The 22,129-nt window shown below is 37.6% G+C and overlaps 1 protein-coding gene across 1 annotated transcript in view; it reads left to right on the top strand.

Annotated features, from left to right (window-relative positions):
- Positions 1 to 22,129, top strand: part of TRAPPC11 (trafficking protein particle complex subunit 11) — a 57,085-nt gene that overhangs the window by 6,567 nt on the left and 28,389 nt on the right. Inside the window, exons 3-18 of the mRNA XM_017854336.1 lie at positions 321 to 490; positions 1,129 to 1,199; positions 2,066 to 2,180; positions 9,046 to 9,145; positions 9,498 to 9,571; positions 11,809 to 11,905; positions 13,708 to 13,841; positions 14,488 to 14,635; positions 17,110 to 17,203; positions 18,351 to 18,430; positions 18,521 to 18,599; positions 18,680 to 18,734; positions 19,068 to 19,213; positions 19,449 to 19,510; positions 19,637 to 19,769; positions 20,975 to 21,105. Of these exons, the coding sequence (XP_017709825.1) occupies positions 321 to 490; positions 1,129 to 1,199; positions 2,066 to 2,180; positions 9,046 to 9,145; positions 9,498 to 9,571; positions 11,809 to 11,905; positions 13,708 to 13,841; positions 14,488 to 14,635; positions 17,110 to 17,203; positions 18,351 to 18,430; positions 18,521 to 18,599; positions 18,680 to 18,734; positions 19,068 to 19,213; positions 19,449 to 19,510; positions 19,637 to 19,769; positions 20,975 to 21,105 (1,689 nt within the window). The remainder of the gene's footprint in view (positions 1 to 320; positions 491 to 1,128; positions 1,200 to 2,065; positions 2,181 to 9,045; positions 9,146 to 9,497; positions 9,572 to 11,808; positions 11,906 to 13,707; positions 13,842 to 14,487; positions 14,636 to 17,109; positions 17,204 to 18,350; positions 18,431 to 18,520; positions 18,600 to 18,679; positions 18,735 to 19,067; positions 19,214 to 19,448; positions 19,511 to 19,636; positions 19,770 to 20,974; positions 21,106 to 22,129) is intronic.

The following is a 22,129-nucleotide window of genomic DNA, read 5'->3' as shown; positions in this document are numbered from 1 at the left end:
TTTTTTTTTTTTTTTTTTACAAAGTATTTGAGACCCTTGACATCATTAGACATGCATCATCATTTTAGGCATTCAGTTATGGGGCTGATAGAAACTCTTTGGCTTCAGTCATTCTTTAAATGGGAAGTATCACTTCTCCAGGGTTGAGAGTCCACCTTCAACACTTTCTAGTTCTTTCTGAATCTGTAAGCCTGAGTTTCCTAATCAAAAATGGGAGGTGTGTATATTGAATGAGGTCAATGCACATAAAGTGCTTGGCACTCAGTAACAGGTGGTTTCTGCTGCTCTCATGTAACTTCGATTTCTGCCAATGTTTGCAGAGAACTTCATATGAGTGGTACATTCCTAAAGGGATCTTAAAGACTGGCTGGATGAATAAGCATCTGAATCTGGTGCCAGCCCTGGTGGTTGTGTTCTATGAACTGGACTGGGATGAGCCTCAGTGGAAAGAAAAGCAGTCTGAGTGCGCCACCAGAGTGGAGATAGTCAGGTATGATCTTCTGTGTCAGGGCGGCTATTTCAGTTTGCACCTGTGTGTTATTCACTAACATTTCTTGAAGGCAGTGGAGTACCGTTCAGACTGCAGTAGTCACTTTGGGGATTGACTTCCAATTAATCTTGTTCTCTTCCTCACAGGTAGCATAATTATTGACCGTATTTAATGCTGGGTATGTGAAGAAATTTAGAAGACTAATTGGTCTCAATTTCCAAATGTTTTTCTTGTATTTATTGTCTTTTTTGGAGACATAGTAATTTACTGTTTAGTCTCTTAAAACACTTTGCTTTATCACTATTTAAGTTTGAAATAATTTATTCTTTTGGATGACTACTCTGCAGTGTATCACCATAAAGAAGTAAGTTGCATTATAACTTTTACCTAAAAGTATGCGTTAATCTTTTCCTTTTAAGGAAGATTTTTAAGATTAGAAGATGTGAGATCATACTTTTAGAATTTAAATCATTGTGACATATATGTGCTTTGTGTGCAGGAAAAGATTTCTTCCGATCTTGGTTTTTTTAGTTGAAATTTATCTTCAGTTGGATGACCAAGGTTGTGTTTTATGTGAAGTCGTGAATACATTTTTTTAAGTTAAAATACTTAATGTTACTATTGCTTTTCCATTGCAGGCAAAGTTTACAAGGAAGAAACACAAAAGTTGCAGTCGTTCTGATGCAGAAGAAAACGCCTTTGCCCCCAGGTATCGAAGTCTCTCTAATTAATTAATTGTTCCATACCTCCAATTCTTATTAAAGGGAGATAGGGGCTTTTTGGATGTTTAAATCTTTTATGCATTCAGTTACAGGGCTGATAGTGCGTTAACTTTAAAAAGCACCAAGGATACATGGGCAAATGCTTATTGTAAAAAATTAAAGATAGTAAAGAATGCAAATCTTAAGTCCTCTTCCCCTAGTTCCACTTGTCTTCTTATGTAGGGGATATAGGAAGGCATGTTTAATTCACAAAACAATTAATTCGCTTGAATTTTTTTACAAGAGTATAATTTTTTTTGGCTTCCAAAGCTTTCCCAAAAAGAATATAATTTACTTATCTAAGATAGATTTGAAACTGTATTCCTTATATGAAATTTTTTCGTTAGTTTTCTGTAAGGCAAAGAAAAAGGCTGGATTTGTAGTTTTCTCTTGGAAAATTCCTTAGTTTCAGATTCTTATTTCCCCTTTCCCAGACTTTTGTAGACCAAAATATATTTTTGTTTCTGTGTTGAAACTTACAGCATCCAAAATGGTTTTGGAGACTTCTTTCATGAATTATTGTTTCCAGTTTTAGTTATGTTTTTTGAAATAGTTAAGTGGTGTATCTGTTGGCATTACTTGGCCACCTATCCTGGCTCTGTAGAAAATTCCACAGTGTTTTCCTGAAAGGCATATACTGTGTGACCTCTAAGAACCACACAGAGCTTTCAAGGAACCCGTGAGTCCTGTTGATGTGATAAAAGCCGTTTGGGTTTTTATTCCTAATTCTATTGTTCAGACTTGGGGAAATACTTATTTGGGAAGCACATTAGTTATTTTATTTCTCATTCGTCTTGATGGGGATTATCAACAGGAGAAGATGTCATTGCTTCAGAAAGGGCTGCCGCTTTATGCAATGCATGTGAGCTCTCAGGAAAGTCTTTGTTTGTACTGCCGCACACTGACCACCTTGTGGGTTATATTATAAGGTAAGTAGAGGTCTTTTAAAGTTTTGTTTTTTTAGATTATTAAGAATTGAAAAATTGGTAGCTTAGACCCATTTATGTTTTAAAATGATGTTCATGAAAACATTCATATGATACAGAGGCTATGGAGTAAAATAAAAGTCTCTTTTGTCAAATTTTAATCCTCTCCAATTCCTGGAGGTAACCAATATCAATGGTTTCTTTTTTTTTTTTTTTGAGACAGAGTCTCGCTCTGTCGCCCGGGCTGGAGTGCAGTGGCCGGATCTCAGCTCATTGCAAGCTCCGCCTCCCGGGTTTACGCCATTCTCCTGCCTCAGCCTCCTGAGTAACTGGGACTACAGGCGCCCGCCACGTCGCCCAGCTAGTTTTTTTTGTATTTTTTTAGTAGAGATGGGGTTTCACCGTGTTAGCCAGGATGGTCTCGATCTCCTGACCTCGTGATCCACCCGTCTCGGCCTCCCAAAGTGCTGGGATTACAGGCTTGAGCCACCGCGCCCAGCCATCAATGGTTTCTTAAGTTTCCTTCCAAAAAAATGTCTTTTTGTATAGGAACAAATGTATGTATTTCTTTATAGTATCTATGCCACACCCACAAACACAAAAACATAAATGTGCTCGTATGATAGACAGTGATCTTTCACTTAACCTTACCTCATGGACACTCTTCCATATGTGCATCTAGGTCAACTTGATTTAAAGAAACAAAGTTTGTATGTTTTTCCATTATACTTTCCAGTAATTACCTAATGTCCTTGAGTGACATGTCTGTCCTCTTTTATGAGAGTGTCTCCATTCCATTCTGGCCGCTTTTTGCTTCATTCTTGAGATGTTGATGTATCTATGTAAGTAATTTTTTAGGAAGGGTCTGAGCCCTATCATATCTTAAATATCTTTATAAAGCCTTTGTGTGTAAAGGGCGGATTACCTGGAGACACATTACCTCAAAAATTACATGGCCATTATTCATTGTTTTGTAGCATTTATTGTTACACAGAAGTTTTGTAGTAGTACATTTTATGCTAGGATATATTTAGATATGAATATTTTCATTGATTTTGACTGTAAAATGGTTTTCCTTTTTCATTCTGCATGTGTCCTCTGTTAACTCATGAAGTGTTTTATTTATTTTTGATTATTGCTTTTCTTGCATTTGTTTCTTTCTCGGAAGCAAACCTCTGAAAATGATCTGCTGCAGGAGGTTACCTGGCCTTCTCACTGGTATATAAATGACCAGGCTTCTAAGAAAGAGAAGCATAGATTTAGCAGAGAACATGCAGAGGAATGGGATCAAATGAAGAAATGAATTGCAAAGAAACCTAAATGCAGTTAGCAAAATAAACCTTCACACTGGAAGCAGTAAACAGTAGAATTCACACCACAGGAAATCAAGTCAGTGGTGCCGAAGATAACATTGAGATAATTGCTTGGAATTCAGAGGAAAAGAATAAATGGGTTTTGTTCCTTAAATGCAGACATATTACCAATAGGGAACAGAGAGAAGAGAGGGGCAGCTGGTAGCACACGCAGGCAGCTTTTCTTTCCACCGAGGCTCATCCCAGCGTCACACCTGGCCTCAACTCTCCAGGCCTGGACAGCTCCCCCTTGACTCTGCATTTCAGTGCTTTCCTATTCGCAGTGCTGTTCCTTGTCAGATGCTTTCATAGTCATGCCCACCTGCCAGCTCTCCTTTTCTGGGCTCTCTCTTACTCGACATTTAAGGCTTCAATGAAGCCTTCGTTAGAAAGCCATTGTCCTCTGTGCTACACCCTGCCATAATGACTCTTCACCGAGCAGCATTACCTTCCAGAGACTATTTGGCAATGCCTGGAGACTTTTATGATTGCCACAACTGAGGGGGTTGCTGTATTGGGTTCTAGTGGGTAGAGGCCAGGGATGTCGCCATACACTGTACAGTGTACAGGACAGCCCTGCACAACGATTACCTGACTGAAATGTCAGCAGTGCTGAGCTTGAGAACCCTACCTTAACCATCAGTGACCTTGCCTGCCTCAGCTTTCAAATTTAGGCAGTTATGGATTCAAGACAAACAGAGGATGGGGCCCTGCCCTTAACCACTTGTAGTTTTGTTGTGGATAATGAAACATCTGCATAAGGAGTACTTTGTCAAAATAACAGATGTAAACAGCAAGTTCCCTGGGTCCATAGCCTCCAGTGTGTGGATACGAGATGGGGAGTGCGTGACAGTCCATTGGGGATAAGGAAACACACAGACCCTTTCTTCAGATTTATAGTTTATCTTCAGAGGGAGAGTAACGCTGAATATCAGGACATCTTCATCTCATTGATCTGGGAGGGAAGTAGCAGAGCTACTGATGGCACACTTATTCCTGTGCTTTCAGAGCCTTTTGAGGTATTACATGTACATGCTACAATGATTTCATTAGTGTTTTTTTAAGTGTCAGAATGTTAGAATCTTTGTAAAACTTGTATAGGCCGGGCGCGGTGGCTCAAGCCTGTAATCCCAGCACTTTGGGAGGCCGAGACGGGCGGATCACAAGGTCAGGAGATCAAGACCATCCTGGCTAACACGGTGAAACCCTGTCTCTACTAAAACTACAAAAAACTAGCCGGGCGAGGTGACAGGCGCCTGTAGTCCCAGCTACTCGGGAGGCTGAGGCAGGAGAATGGCGTGAGCCCGGGAAGCGGAGCTTGCAGTGAGCTGATATCCGGCCACTGCACTCCAGCCTGGGCGACAGAGCGAGACTCCGTCACCAAAAAAAAAAAAAAAACTTGTATAATGCATTGGGAGTGATTGTGAAAATATTTTGTATTGGAGAAGTTTGCTGATCATTTCAAAGCAAAATACAGGAGTTGTCCAAGTTAATGATTCGAGTAAGCATTTTCTTTTATTAAAAGTAAGTTTTCCCAACGTTCAGACCTTTCCTCTTAGGAGAGTAGGCTGCCTGTGTCATGCTTACTAGCAACTGTTTAAAAACCACACACATATTTTGCCTTTCAAAACAAAGGTGACAGTTGAATAATGAGTAAGAAAGCAAATGCTTCTCAGAGAAAAATTGTGCTATAGAGAGAACATGCCAAAAATGGCTCTGGAAAATATTGGAAGCAGTTTTCTTTTCTTTTCTTTTTTAAGATGGAGTCTCATTCTGTCACCCAGGCTGGAGTGCAGTGGCACGATCTCAGGTCACTGCAACCTCCGCCCCCCAGATTCAAGTGATTCTCCTGCCTCAGCCTCCCAAGTAGCTGGGATTACAGGCCATCTTGACCTGGCTGGTCTCGAACTCCTGACTTTAGGTGATCCGCCCACCTTGGCCTCCCAAAGTGCTGGGATTACAGGCGTGAGCCACTGTTCCCGGCCTTGAAAGCAGTTTTCTAATTAGTTTAAAATTATTTGAAGCAAAGAATTTCAAAGAATTTCAATGGGCCAGAACTCCGTTGTTAAAAATACAAAACAATGTATGCAGATGTACAGATCCGTGCAGTTAGATTTTTGTCTCTGATCTTTGTCTTTCCATAAATTAAAAATCGGAACTGCTGTAAGCATTTGGCTGGGCGGGGATGATATTGAAGCAGTATTTCAGTCTCCCTTCTGTCCCCTTTTACTGAAAAGGCTGGAGGGGAAAGGTAAAAGGATGTAAGGACCCCACCCCTCATCCCTCCCAGCCCCAACTGCTGCTCCTGCTTCTGCTCTTGTGCCTTTTATTTGCAGTCTTTAGCACAGGATCTACCTTCAATATAACTTCCTTTTAAGTACACAGTAGTTCCTCCTTTTGTCCTCCAAAGTTGTGTGAATGTTTTTGCCTCTTAGGTACTTTACAAAATTCAAGAACACCCCTTTTAGACATAAATCTGCATCTATAACTTAGAAGCTACAATGTCCTAGAGTGTCCTTTACCTGAAAACTGGTAGCTCCTCTCTTTCCTGGAATCAGTGCTAGTTTTTCAAAGTTAGTTGCAGTGGCTAAAATATATGTTTGTATGCTCTGAAAAATGTGCTTACTTGATATGTTAGTGCAGTGGTAGCAGAAAATGGACTCCAGGTGATTTTTATATTATTATTGCTAAGAGTAAATATACGTGTTTTCTAATAAGTTAGAATAGGGAGCAGTTTGTAATTAAAAGTTTAACCTAAATTATCTGGTAGGATAAATTCTATTTCAGGACAGGTCAAACAATAAAATATAGATAACTGTGTGCGTATTTGTATATAGGTATGTACGTGTGCATCTTGTCTAGCTCAAAACAAGTTGAGCAGGTTCCTACCTTCATAAAGAAGCTGATTTAAATGTGGAGACCGAAAGCATCCTTGTTAAATCCCACAGAGCACTGCAAGTGTAAATTCTGTAATATAGTTTGTAAGTTTTACAGGATTTCAGAGAAGAAATGAATAGATGCGATCTGGGAAGGTTTAAGGAAGAGGAAGGTCTGCAACTTGCTTGAAGGTGTGGATTAGTGGGAGGAAGTAGTGTTTATTTCGGACAGAGGAATGTCATAAAAAAGCATGGACATTTGAAGTTCAGCTGGTTTAAATCACTAAACGGGAAGAGTGAATCAGTTGGATTTTTTTTATTGTAGAACAAAGAACACTCAAGTTCTCTTTCCTTAAAAGACCATTCTTAATTGTTTGGTGTTGCCTTAACAGCCTAATGTTTGAGTATCTGGTAAAAAAATTAGTCTTTTCACCAACCCCCTTATGTCTTGACTAGATTTGTCATTTCTTTCTTTATGTTTGTGAATTATAAGGTTATAAGGTTTTCTCCAAATGAACCTCAAATAATGAAGAAGTGTATGAATTAAAAAGTGGAAGCCTTAGAACACTTACGCTCTGTATCCCGTGATGTCTCTGTAGCCTGTCACGGTTAACGTGAGGGGAAGATTTGACTCTGTGTCCCTCAGTTTAGAGGAAATAATAGCACTTACCAGGCCTGCTTACTCTCAGTCTTCTGTATTGACTGTTTAACGGGTATTTTATCTCTAAGTGCACATTCAGCTTGAAAACTAAAACCACACTTATCTTTGGTATTTACTGAGACAATCTAGATTAATAATACTGATTCTCTATTTGAGAAGGATTTTTTGTTTTGTTTTTGTTTTTTTAATCATTCAGAATAGCCTGTAGACATATTTCTGGTTACCATAACATTAGACATTCTAGTCAGTGCCTTGTTGCTGTTTGCAATTTTTTTTTTTTTTTTTGAGACGGAGTCTCGCTCTATGCCCAGTCCGTAGTACAGTGGCGTCATCTCCGTTAATTGCAAACTCCACCTCCTGGGTTCATGCCAGTCTCCTGCCTCAGCCTCCCGAGTAGCTGGGACTACAGGCGCCCGCCACCACACCTGGTTAATTTTTTGTGTTTTTAGTAGAGATGGGATATCACCATGTTAGCCAGGCTGGTCTCGATCTCCTGACCTCGTGATCTGCCTGCCTCAGCCTCCCAAAGTGCTGGGGTTACAGGCGTGAGCCACTGCGCCCGGCCCCTATTTGCAAAATTTAAAGGACAGCTTAGGTTAATACTATTCCTTCACACGTTATTTGGTTCACGGTTGATTCTAATTTTGTCATATTTTAACATTCTTAAAACTACAGTTTTGAAAATAGAAAAAAGAAGGCCGGACATGGTAGGGGCTCGTGCCTGTCATCCCAACACGTTGGGAGGTTGAGGCAGTTGGATTGCTTGAGTCCAGGAATTTGAGACCAGCCTGGGCAACGTGGCAAAACCTTGTCTCTACAAAAAATGTAAAAATTAGCTGTGTGTGGTCATGTCTGCCTGTAGTTCCAGCTACTCTGGAGGCTGAGGTGGGTGGATCACTTGAGCCCAGGAGGCTGAGGCTGCAGTGAGACTTGATCCCACCACTGCACTCCAGCCTAGGCAACAGAGCGGGACCCTGTCTCTAAATAAATAAATAAATAAATAAATAAAATTGTAACCTAGAAAATCAAATTTAAAATATAATATCTGATATTTAAGTTCATCTTTTATCTGGCTATGAGTTCTGCTTTCTTTCATGCCCTAGGCAGATAACTCCTAATGACTTCTTTTCACCAAAGAAAACTTGAGTTGTGTATCCATCTCTGGTCAGATTTTCTTGTTCCTGTGTAGGTGATAGAATGATGGACGACTTAAATCACACAAATATTTTCACCTTATTTGCCAGTTCTCATTTTTGGTTCTTTGCCCATTAGTTTTCTTATTCCTTTAAATTCTAAATACTAAAATCACAAAAAAAGTGAGATCTAATTGAGTAATAACTTTTTTTCAGACTTTTTATAAAAAATAAAATAGTAGGGCAAATGTCCTTTTAGAGATTCCGACCAAATTTTAGGCCGGGAGCGGTGGCTCACACCTGTGATCCTAATCCCAGCACTTTGGGAGGGCAAGGTGGGTGGATCACTTGAGGTCAGGAGATCGAGACCAGCCTGGCTGGCCAACATGATAAAACTCACCTCAACTAAAAATACAAAAATTAACTAGGCGTTGTGGCACATGCCTGTGGTCCCAGCTACCCGGGAGGCTGAGACACAAGAATCGCTTGAACCAGGGAAGTGGAAGTTGCAGTGAACCAAGATTGTGTCACTGCACTCCAGCCTGGGTGACAGAGCCAGACCCTGTCTCAAAAAAAAGAGATTATCAAGTGTTTATGAGTCAGAAAAAGGTATTTTTATTTGTTGTATCCTATATTATAAATAATTTTAAATGGCTTTTGGATGGTCTTGTTTTAGACTTTTAATCTGAAAATTCAGGTTATCTTTTGCTTCACTTTGTCTTATTCATAATGTAAAATAGATATTTCTGTCACCGTTTTACTTTCAGGTCTCACAAATATGATTCTTGAAAAGTTTGGTTTAAAATAACTGTAATATTTAAATGCTGGTTTGGTTTTTTTTAACAGATTGGAAAATGCCTTTTATGAACATGCACAGACTTATTACTACACTGAGATCAGAAGAGTGAAATCTCATAAAGAATTTTTGAATAAAACAACACACCAGGTACGTGATTTTTTGCAATAATAGAAGCATTCCAGAGTGGATTATTACTATTTTTGAGGTGATTATTACATGTTGTTAATACTTTAATGTTTTCAATGGTTTCAGCATTTCTAAAGATTTTTTTAAAGCTTTTAAAATTAATTTGTTTTAAATTAGACTCTTTGCTCTTGAAGTTCTTAAAGGTAGATTTTATAGCCTTCTTAACTGTACCCTTACTTGTGGGAATAATTCTTGGATTTCAATTTTGAATATTTTTCTTCATTCTTTTATGTTTCCTCGTAATAAACATTATTATAATTTTCACATTTTAAATAGAATATGTTTAATAGTGATTTTTTTTGTCTCTTTTTAGCTTTTATTTGTTAGGCATCAGTTCAAAATAGCTTTCTTCAGTGAGTTGAAACAAGATACACAAAATGCGCTGAAGTAAGTTGTTAAGCTTTCAAACTAAATGTTTCCTATTTTTATATTAACAATAACATGAAATGGCAATTTCTGAATCTCAACCAAACTATAATTAATTTTAAAGTGTTCATATTGCTTAGATTTAGGAATTAGTCTAGAGATGAATGGAATATAATATTTTAGGATTTTAAAAAATTTTCATTTTTATTACTGGAAGTAAATTTCATTGTGTCATAAAGCTTTCTGGTTTGATTAATTAAATTTTGTGAGCCACAGAAATGTAATATTAAAATTTCCCCCATCTTCTTGACTATTTTTTATGTGTATATTCAGTAAAATTCTTGAAAGACACTGATTTAAACATTATCTAAATCAGACTTGACTTTTTTTTCCAAAATAAATTTTTATATGTACCTCTTCACGAATTTGCATGTCACCCTTGTGCAGGAGCCATGCTAATCTTCTCTGTATTGCTCCAATTTTAGTATATGTGCTGCTGAAGTGAGCATCAGACTGTTGATTTTTATAGGTTTGTATTACTAGTACATTTATTGAATTCAAGTATTTTTTAATTTAAAAAATTTTAATATCAGTTGCATCATTTTCCATTTGAAGTCTCTGCTTAGAGCTTTGAAGATTAGTTGCAGATGTGTTGGCAGTGGTTAAACATTTTAGTCCTTTGCTTTTTACCAAGGAGAATTTAATGAAACTTGACCTCTTTGTAGCTTTAACTCCGTTTTTGAAGACAAAGGTATTAAAAAACAGCTATTTATCCCAGAATTGAGGAGGGGAAAGAAAATAGAAATAAATAAAATAATTTTAGTATTCACAGGAATATTGCAGAAATATCTTATCTTTGTTGTTTTGAGAGGTTTAAGGACCAGAGCACCAAGTTGTGTTTCCTGAATCTCAACAACTTCATATAACTGGCTTTAATGTAGTTTATTTGTATTGTTTTGAGACAGAGTTTTGCTCTTGCTGCCCAGGCTGGAGTGCAGTGGCACGATCTCGGCTCACTGCAACCTCTGCCTACCGGATACAAGTGATTCTTCTGTCCCGTCCTCCCGAGTAGCTGGGACTATCAGCACCTGCCACCACACCCAGCTAATTTTTATATTTTTAGTAGAGACAGGGTTTCACCATGTTGGCCATGCTGGTCTTGAACCCCCGACCTCAGATGATCCGTCCGTCTTGGCCTCCCAAAACGCTGGATTTACAGGTGTGAGCCACTGCGCCTGGCCTGTGGTTCATTTTTATGGATGGTATTAGTTTAAATTCTCCAATTTCAGTTCTGTTCAAAAGTAATTCTGGAAAGAAATACTTTTACCTGGAGAAGCTATGAACAGACTTTTTCTATGAAAAGCCTGTTTTGAGATTTTCTCATTACCTTCCATGTGCAAGGTAGGCCCTGTTCCTACCAGGCCCTCCTTTCTCACTATCCTTCTCCTTCTGTATGAGCTGCCCTGAGGACATTTTTCCCTCCTCTGTAGACTTTCCCTGAGGCCAGTAATATTCACTTAACCTGTAGAGGTACTTGGGGTTAAAAGCTGTTAACCTGTACTGTCTTTTTTTTTTTTTTTTTTTAGATGAAGTCTCGCTCTGTCACCCAGGCTGGAGTGCAGTGGCACAATCTCAGCTCACTGCAACCTCTCCGTCCTGGGTTCAAGGGATTCTCCTGCCTCAGCTTCCTGAGTAGCTGGGATTACAAGCATATGCTACCACACCTGGCTAATTTTTGTGTTTTTAGTGGAGACGGGGTTTCACCACGTTAGCGAGGCTGATCACAAACTCCTGACCTCGAGTGATCCGCCCACGTCAGCATCCCAAAGTGCTGGGATTACCGGTGTGAGCCACCATGCCCGGCTGACCTGTGCTGTCTTGATATCACCTTTGCTAATACAATTTCTATTTGTTTGAGAGCCTGTAATGGTACTTTAAAATACTTATGTTTTTTAGCAGAATGCTCATTTTTCTGGACAGTTGTCCAATTTCCTTTTTTAAGTTACCTGTTTGTTATTGACCGATGTTGATGATGAAAATAACAATGCACATGTCGTGGTTCTATTCTTCATGAAATCATTGATTCCTCTCACATACATTTGTTAATAGCTCATTTATCAGGAAATCAGAGATTGACATTATTGAGCTCTTGAGCACTAAGAAATGTTGAGTAACTATTCTGTTATTTCTAGTGATTTGGTTGTAGAAATTGTTTATTAAACTAATTTATATCATTATTAACCACCCTCCCCATTTAGGAATTATAGGACCGCCTATAATCTTGTACACGAATTGAGAGCCCATGAAACTAATATTCTGGAAATTAAGACTATGGCAGGATTTATAAACTACAAGGTAATAGTTCTGCTTCCAAATACAGGGAATTTGTGTTTAAATATTCAATGATCTTTTTAAAATTTGAATATCAAAATCAGTTTCTTGCTCTGAAAAGTTAGTATTTGATTAATTATGATCTCTCCTTTTATATCCTTTTTCTCAGAAGGGCCTTGATTCTTAGTAGCCTATTTACAGTAGTTGTGTTTTGAATTGATAAATTCTAGAGGTTTCTAAAGTTTGGAAGGTTTTTTAGTTTTTGTTTATTTGTTTTTCAGTGGGAGCAAGGAGGAGTTGAGAAGAAAGCTGCCTGTATTACTGAGTTTTAAAAGATAAAATTATTAGAACTATGTGACTCCTTCTTGGTTTAATGGCACAGAAAAGGTGTATCTATTCACCTTAGAGGAAACTTTTTTTTTTTTTTTTTGAGACGGAGTTTCGCTCTGTTGTCAGGCTGGAGTGCAGTGGTGGGATTTCGGCTCACTGGAACCTCTGCCTCCCGGGTTTAAGCGATTCTTCTGCCTCAGCTTTCCGAGTAGCTGGGACTACAGGCATGCGCCGCCACACCCAGCTACTTTTTGCCTTTTTAGTAGAGATGAGGATTCACCATGTTGGCCAGGATGGTTTCGATCTCTTGACCTCGTGATCTACCCGTCTTGGCCTCCCAGAGTGCTGGGATTACAGGTGTGAGCCACCGTGCCCGGCCAGAGGAAACTTTTATACCTACTGTTTGAGCATTTTATTTTGAGATTGTGCATCACAGGAATAGATGCCCTCAGAAGTCAAGCAACAGCTATTTGGTTTGATTTTAGTTTTTTCACATTTATATTAAAGATGCCTGACACTGTGTTGGTGATGTATGGCCAAATAGATGCTTTAATTCACTGTTTTTTTTCTAATAGGAAAAGATTAGAAACAACCCAATTATAAGTGATTGGTTATGTAAATTATAACTGTAAACAAAGGAATATTAAAAGCTATTGAGAATAAGGCAACTCTATGTAGTGATATGGAATGATACCCAAAATATATTGCCAGATGAATAAAGTCACAGATTAGCGTATTTAGTGTGATATTGTTATTTGTATAAAAACAATAGTTTTATAGAAAGGCACACACATACTTATCTGTGTTTAGAATATATCAGGAAGCATATGGCAGAAACTGCCTCTAGAAAGGGAAATTAGATGGCTGAGGGGCAGGAATGGATGAGACACTGACTTCTAATATGTTCCTTTGTACTTAAAAAATAAAAGTGAAAATTGTAACAAGCATATGGAAATACATTTAGGCTTTGTTTCTTCCTTTTTTCCTTTTACCCCAAGTACGTAAATATTAGTACTATTTTGAAATAGCATACCAGACACAAAATTTTCAAGAATTTCTGTAATACTTGTTTGATATAGAGGTAACTTTGCTTTAATTATGCTACAGAAAATCTTTAGCTTTATGGCAAATCTAAAACTGAAAATTGATCAGTCTTCTCTGTTACGTGTTGGACATCGTTTATTTTAGTCCATCTTTATGTTCTTCATTGGGGATAATTTAAAATTCTATTCCACATTTTTTAAAAGCTTTTCTAAAGTTTAGAATAAATTATGTACAAACACTGAGTTATTTTATTTCATTTCTAAAAGGCATATATAACCTTTGGTTTCAGCATAACCATTCTGATAAGGAAAATTAATTGTATTGCAAAGAGCTTCAGAGAAGGAAATTTCATAGTCTTTTTTTAATGTGATTCTCAAAATAGTTTTTAAATGAATATGCCTTTTGACTTTCTTTCTTTCCCTTTATTTTGGGATCAATTTTACATTTTGCAGATCTGTAGGCTGTGTTTTCAACACAACACCCCATTAGATGCAATTGCTCAGTTCCGGAAACACATCGACTTGTGTAAGAAAAAGATTGGAAGTGCAGAGTTGTCTTTTGAGCATGCTGCATGGATGTCTAAACAGTATGTTTTACATTGTACTTTTAGAATATTTTTAAAAATAATATATAGTACTTGGAGAAATAGCATGGACTCTGGTTCTAAAACTGAACCAGGTTTTTGGTCACTAAGTAGGTTTTTGATGATGTAGCATAAGTATGTTTGTATGTTTCTGGTAATACTGTAGATTGATACTGTTTGTATACAGTTCCTTAATGGCAATTATTTAGTTCATGGTACCATCTTCTTCATTCAACATATATTTATTGAGTCTCTACCATGTGTCTAGGTTCTGAGGATATAGCAGTAAACAAAATTCCTGCTGTCCTGGAGCTTACTTTTTGAGAATGAAGTTTAAAAATTGCTAAAATGAAATTGTTCCCAGGAACTTGGGTGTATTTATTTGAGTGGTAGGAACTATATTGAGATCTAGTTTGATGGTATATTTATGAAGACTTGTTAGAAGAGATGACTTAAATATAGAACCTATCTGTAACCTACAGTTAGTGTGTATTAATATTTACACAGAAATTACAACAAATATTAACTGTTCATCACTAGCACCATTTTAATACGATCTGCTGAGGTTAAGATTCCCAGGATGAATTACCAGAAATAAGCTTCTTTTCTTTTCATTCCTTTTATTTCTTGATTTTTTTTTTTCTTTAAGATTCCAGGCCTTTGGAGATTTATTTGATGAAGCGATTAAGTTAGGGTTAACAGCTATTCAAACTCAGAATCCTGGTTTCTATTACCAGCAGGCAGCATACTATGCCCAGGAGCGGAAACAGCTTGCAAAAAGCCTCTGTAACCACGAAGTAAGTTACTGACTCCATATTATCTAGCACGTAGAAAAGTTATTCTTCTTTTGAAAGAAGCTAGAACTGATTGGTGTCGATAATTTTTTCCAAGTCTTTAAATTTAATGAGTTTTATTTTTTATAGTTTTAGGAATTACATTGATTTTGGTTTTAGCCCGAGTACTCTATTTTCACCTGTGAATTGAGCAGACATTTTCTTTGAAGAACTAATTTATTTTGGCAGTAAGTTAGTGACTATTTAGACAAGAGAAAATTACTTTAAAGTAAAAGCCGCATTTTCATCCTTGTTACACTTATAAATCCATTGTTTTGTTTCTACGATCACTGCTGTAAGAGTTTGGAAATATGTTTTGACCCACTGGAGGGGATAACTTTTGACTTCTTTCTCTTCCTGGGGTTTCCTGTATGGAGACTCTTTTTTGGAGACGGAGTCTCGCTCTTGTTGCCCAGGCTGGAGTGCAGTGGCGCAATCTCGGCTCACTGCAGCCTCCACCTCTCGGGTTCAAGTGATGCTCCTGCCACAGCCTCCTGAGTAGCTGGGATTACAGGTGCCCGCCGCCACGCCGGGCTAATTTTTGTACTTTTAGTAGAGATGGGATTTCGCCATGGTGGCCAGGCTGGTTTCGAACTCCTGACCTCTGGTGATCCGCCCGCCTTGGCCTTCCAAAGTGCTGGAATTACAGGCGTGAGCCACCGCGCCCGGCCTCCTGCATGGAGACTCTTTAAGAGTCTGAGGAATAGTGTTAATTGCATAGTTTCTTAAACTTGATATTTCATTTTGCCTTTTTCTTGGATAATTACGTTTAGATATCAGTTTTCCTGTAAACACCTTTAAAATAAGAACGTGGTATACATATTTAATACATTTTTATTTATAGAGTTACATCAGTTTATTTTCACTTAAAACCTACAGTTGTCTGAAGATGAGTAAAATATTATCAGTAGTTACTATCTTTTAAACTGTTCTGGCCGGCTGCACGCGGCTGGGCCAAGGCTGTAATCCCAGCACTTTTGGGGGCCGAGACGGAGCGGATCACGAGGTCAGGAGATCGAGGACCATCCTGGCTAAACACGTGAAACCCCGTCTCTACTAAAAATACAAAAACTAGCTGGGCGAGGTGGCGGGCGCCTGTAGTCCAGCTACTCAGGAAGGCTGAGCGGGAGAAATGGCGTGAACCCGGCAGAGGCGGCTTGCAGTGAGTGAGATCCGGCCACTGCATTCCCAGCCTGAGGCGGACAGAGCAAGGAACTCTGTCTCAAAAAAAAAAAAAGAAAAAACTGTTCCCAAAAACAAATGGGATTGCATATTAATACTTATTGATTTTTTCTCTGAAATGATGAGTTAACTGTTTTTACCATGTTATTTGGGTATGATTTATAATTTTGTTGTATGGTATTATATTTCAAATTTAGGCCTATTTCATATTTGACCACCGTATTTTAAAACGTGTTAACACTAGGATTTTACAAAATGTAAGGGACTGGACAATTAATAAATATCGTTGGTTAAAATGTAAAATAATATTTCCATCAAATAATAATTTGGAGAAGCTTTAAAACGTATGCATATCTTTTGACCTAGAATTATTAATTTTTGGAGATACTAAGGCAGCTAATAAATTCTGAGATAAGTACCAAAATTTATTATTAAAGTGTTCTCACAGATTTATTAAATTGGTAAAAAATAGAATAGATGAATAGCTGTGGGCAATTCATTTCAAAATATGCACTAGCAGGCCAGCCATGAAAAATGATGTTTTAGAAGGAATTTTAGAATATTTAATGCTGGGTTAAATATACAGAATATATTTAAATGAAAGAAGGAGGTTGAAAATTAATCATTAACAAATTTTTGCCTGTGAAATCTGGAAGAATGATAACATACTTTCTTAATAGTGGGAGTTGGTAGTAGGTTTATAAGTAATTTAGATTTTCATCCTTTTCCTTTGGATGTTTTCTACATTTTCATGTGTTACATTTTGGTTTCAGAGGGAAAAGTTAAAAGAAGAAAAGCACTGTAAATCTGTCAGTTCTGGTGCCAGAAATATTCCCCCACAATACAGCATTTAATACAGAAGTGATAAAGAGGGGAAATAGTGTCTTCTTTGTAAAACTCCTTGTAACATTGTTTTCATTTACACAAACAGCATGTATGCATGTGGAATAAATATAGAACATAATTTGTAATATAGTTTTACTGGTTTATTAGAGCAAAGATTTAAAAAAGTGAAGAAATTACTGTGAAATATTCGTGAGAATCAGATTGATTTTTATAAGACTACCTAAATATTAAATGAACATTTTAGCTTAATTTTGTTAAAATTTATGTTAAAATATTCACAAATTTGATAATTGAATGTATGTTTGGTGGTTGTATTTATGAAAAGTTTTTTGTTCCATCCAAGATTGGGCAAGAGTTGATTTGCAATGAGTTCCATAAACTATTATTTAGGTTTGTGTTTTAATTTACAGGCCTCTGTAATGTATCCCAATCCTGATCCCTTAGAAACACAAACAGGCGTTCTTGACTTTTATGGACAAAGATCATGGCGACAAGGAATTCTAAGTAAATAATTTTTCCCTCTATCCTTTCCTCTCAACCTCAAAAGGCAGCAATAGCTATAATAGATTTTCCATTGGCTGCACGTGCATAAGAAATTATGTTGAAGTAAAATGTGTGCTTTTAAACACTGTTTTCATTTTAGAATGCTTTGTGTGTATCACTACATCTTAGAGTGACTTTATAATTAAAGTCGTTGATATGATTAAAACATTTATCTGGGTGTGGTGGCACATGCCTGTAGTCCCATCTACTTGGGAGACTGAGGCGGAAGGATCACACCTGTGAACAGCCACTGCACTCCAGACTGGACAACATAGTGAGACCTCATCTCAAAAAAAAAAAAGTACAACATTTGAACATCTTTTGTTTTAAATGACACATGCCACTGCTGTCTTATTTCAATATTTTAATTCCAGTTAACTTTAACAATTGATTTGACTTTTTAAAACAGCATTAACTTGTATTACCTTAACAACAATTTCTCTGCATTTTTTTAATACTTTATACATAATTTTAATTCAAGCAATTGAACTAGAACTGTTAAATTACTGGCTAGGCGAAGTGGCTCATGCCTGTAATCCCAGTGCTTTGGGAGGCCAAGGCAGGAGGATTGCTTGAGGCCAGGAGTTTGAGACCAGCATGGGCAACATAGGGAGACCCCATCTCTACAAAAAAATACAAAAATTAGCTACACATAGTGGCACGTGCCTGTAGTCCCAGCTACTTGGAAGGCTGAGATGGGAGGATCACTTGAGCCTAAGAGGTTGATGCTGCAATGAGCTGTGATTGTACCACTGCACTCCAGCCTGGGCAACAGAGCGAGACCCCATCTCAAAAAAAAGCAAAAAAGGAAATGATTTAATCTCCAGTGAGTGTATCCTCTATAGAGGATGATACTAACATTGCTTTTCAGATCATTGATTCCAGTAGGTAGAAGAACATGGAGCTCAATAATGTTCCCATCAGAACAGAACACAGAAGTTTCCATGTTAATAAAGCTGCCTCTTAGCATCTTTAAGATTCTAGAATGTTGAAGAATCTGAAATGATTATATTAAATAAAGGTTTCAAGGAGTGTACACATACAATATTCATGTGAACATTTATATTAAATGAGCTATCTAGAATGGGTTGTGTCTCATCTTACACAGGTTTTGATCTTTCTGATCCTGAAAAAGAAAAAGTGGGAGTTCTTGCCATTCAGCTGAAGGAGAGAAATGTTGCTCACTCTGTAAGTTTTGTGTCCAATATAAACTATTTTTTACACTGTTAAAAAAATATATTTGTATTGCAATGTTTTGCACTCTACTTTTTCTACTAGGAAGTCATCATAACTCTCCTGAGCAATGCTGTCGCACAGTTCAAGAAGTATAAGTGCCCGCGAATGAAAAGTCACCTAAGTATGTATCCACAAACGTCACCATTGCATGCAACTTTGAATGACTTTAAATTACATACATAAATCTTCTTTCCTTTATAGTGGTTCAGATGGGAGAGGAATATTATTACGCAAAGGATTATACCAAAGCTTTGAAGTGAGTCTTGTTCACGATTTACTTTTACAAGTATTTGGATTATCTGAAGTGAAATTGAAATAGAAATCGGTGTAGAAGGAGTTCGTATTTTCACGTTTATTTCTATTGCTGTTAAACTCCATTTTGTAATGTGTTTTCAAGTGCCATTAATGGCACAATCTTTTTCAGCATTTTAAGAAATCTCACGTTTAGCTAAATAGGAGAATAGCTGTTCAACCATCTCAGTAAGATTTTCTAAACTTACATAAAATGAGGAAAGTACTTTTTTCTCCATGAACTCTTCAAACCCTTTCTTGTGAAGCCGGTTCAGTATTACATTTTGTCTTCTTTGAGGTTGCTGGATTATGTGATGTGTGATTATCGGAGTGAAGGGTGGTGGACTCTGCTCACGTCTATATTAACTACAGCTCTGAAGTGCTCCTACCTCATGGCCCAATTAAAGGATTACATTACTTACTCCCTAGAACTCCTTGGCAGAGGTAACCTGATGTTTTTTGAGTAAAATTCTTGATATATAAAATTATTTAGTACCTTTAAGCTTTTTAAAATTTAAAGAATAATTCGGTTCCAGATAATTAGTATACTTTTACTATGTGCATATCACTGTGCTTAGTCATCTTAAAGAAGTATTTTATAAAGTTTTAAAACAATAAATGGGGGTAGTAGACTTAATTATAAGTACTTACAATGTTTTTCCTTCATTCTTCATACTAGCTTCAACTCTGAAAGATGACCAAAAGTCTCGGATAGAAAAGAACCTCATAAATGTTTTAATGGTAGGTTGGAATTGTTTATATAGAGTGTGGTATTAGGAATATGTATACCTATATCTATATCAACTAATGCAAGTCGTGGTTTTTTTTTCAACTAGTTGAATGAATGTTAACTCTGTGTTGATGCAGAATGAAAGTCCTGATCCAGAACCCGACTGTGATATCTTCGCTGTGAAAACTGCTCAGAAGCTGTGGGCAGACCGGATTTCTCTGGCTGGCAGCAATATTTTCACAATAGGAGTACAGGACTTTGTGCCATTTGGTAGGTAGCTAACATCTACAGTATGATGTCAGAGAAATTGTCTTTCTCTACAAAATGAATAGATGCGGAATAATAAACATAAAAGTCAAGAAAGAATTTTCAAAGTAGAATCATGTTATAGATAAACTGATTTTTGTGTGTGTATCCCCTCAGTGACTTATAAAGATAGTTAGGATCTTAAATACTTAATTTATGTTTTAAGATATACTTTGCTCATTTGTAGTTCAGGTGTTATTGGAAACACTTGATACTTATTTAAAAGGTTGTGCTTTACTGTCTAGGTAGGTATTTTGAAATAATAAATTTATTTTCTTTTCGTTTAAAATCTTGTCATCTACATTTCAAGAGTAGCTGTATTTTTAAAATTAAAGATGGTTTTGAAGCTATATTTATTTAAATTTTATTTTATATTATTTATGTATTTATTTTATTTTTCTTTTTTGAGACAGGGTCTCACTCTGCTGCCCAGGCTGGAGTGTAGTGACGTGATGTCAGCTCACTGCAACCTCTGCCTCCCAGGTTCAAGCGATTCTTCTGCCTCAGCCTCCTGACTAGCTGGGATTACTTACAGGCGTGCACTACCATGCCCAGATAATTTTTGTATTTTTAGCAGAGGTGGGGTTTCACCATGTTGGCCAGGCTGGTTTTGAACTTCTGACCTTGGGTGATCTGCCCGCCTGAGCCTCCCAAAGTGCTGGGATTACAGGCATGAGCCACCACACCTGGCCTATTTATTATTCTTTTTGAGATAGAGTCTTGCTCTGTCGCCCAGGCTGGAGGGCAGTGGTGTGACCTTGGTTTACCACAACCTCCACCTCCTAGGTTCAAGTGATTCTCCTGCCTCAGCCTCCCTAGTAATTGGGATTATAGGTGTACACTACCACGCCCGGCTAATTTTTGTATTTTTAGTAGAGACAAGGTTTCACCACGTTGGCCAGGCTGCTCTCAAACTCCTGACCTCAAGAGATCGCCTGCCTTGGCCTCCCAAAGTGCTGGGATTACAGGCGTGAGCCACTGCGCTCAGCCTAAATTTTATTTTTATGATAAAAAGAGCTCATTTGTCAACTTGAAATGCCTTAAGTGCAGAAGTCAGTAAGAATGGTCAGTGCAGATGTATCTTTCTGAAGAATGAATTTGGTTGACAGGATGTTGTGGGTCATGGGTATCTGGTTGTGCATAACGCAGCCCTTGTGTTTCATTTCTAGTACAATGCAAAGCCAAGTTTCATTCCCCAAGTTTTCATGTTGATGTTCCCGTTGAGTTTGATATTTATCTGAAGGCTGATTGTCCACATCCCATTAGGTTTTCCAAGCTCTGTGTCAGCTTTAATAACCAGGTAATGGTGCCGTTTCATGTGTTTTTACCACATTTATCTTATTGTAGCTTGTGTTAACCTAAATAAAATGAGCTTAGTGAATTTTATGTCTGATGGTTTCATAGTAACAAATGAACTTTGATAAGGTCTATTTAAAAATATATTTCTAGGGCCGGGCATGGTGGCTCATGCCTGTAATCCCAGCACTTTGGGAGGCCGAGGTGGGCAGATCACAAGGTCAAGAGATCGAGACCATCCTGGCCAACATGGTGAAACCCCATCTCTACTAAAAATACAAAAAAATTATCTGGGCATGGTGGCACGTGCCTCTAGTCCCAGCTACTTGGGAGGCTGAGGCAGGAGAATCACTTGAACTCGGAAGGTGGAGGTTGCAGTGAGCTGAAATCATGCTACTGCACTCTAGCCTGGGCTACAGAGCGAGACTCTGTCTCAAAAATAATAATTTATATACACACACACACACACACACACACACACACATACACATATATATTTCTAAACTTCTAGCAATTCAAGTTTACATTTTGGTTACTCCAATTTTTGTTTTCATTCTATGTTTATGAAGTCTAAGAATTCTCTGTGTTTGTGTGTGTATATATGTACCCACACAGTATATGTATATATATATACTTTTTAATTTTGTCTTTTTTGAAACGGGGTCTCGCTCTGTTGCCCAGGCTAGAGTGCATTGGTACAATCATAGCTCACTGTAGCCTCAACCTTTTGGACTCAAGAGATCCTCCCACCTCAGCCCCTTAAGTAGCTGGAACTATAGGCACCTGCCCCATGTCCAGCTAATTTTTGTATTTTTTGTAGAGACAGGGTTTCGCCATGTTGCCCAGGCTGGTCTCAAACTCCTGGGCTCTAGTGATCCACCGACTTCAGCCTCCCAAAGTGTTAGGATTACAGGTGTGAGGCATCACATCTGGCCTTATATTTTTTTATAATGTATACTTGAATTCCAAATAAGTTATGTTCGGAATGAATGAATTTTTTTTTTTTTTTTTTTTTTTTTTTTTTTTTT

This window comes from Rhinopithecus bieti, unplaced genomic scaffold, assembly GCF_001698545.2.
Source record: "Rhinopithecus bieti isolate Rb0 unplaced genomic scaffold, ASM169854v2 scaffold_38004, whole genome shotgun sequence".
NCBI classification, from domain to species: Eukaryota; Metazoa; Chordata; class Mammalia; order Primates; family Cercopithecidae; genus Rhinopithecus; species Rhinopithecus bieti.
Note: the sequence above shows the minus strand (reverse complement) of the source record. Positions and strands in the feature narration are given on the sequence as shown.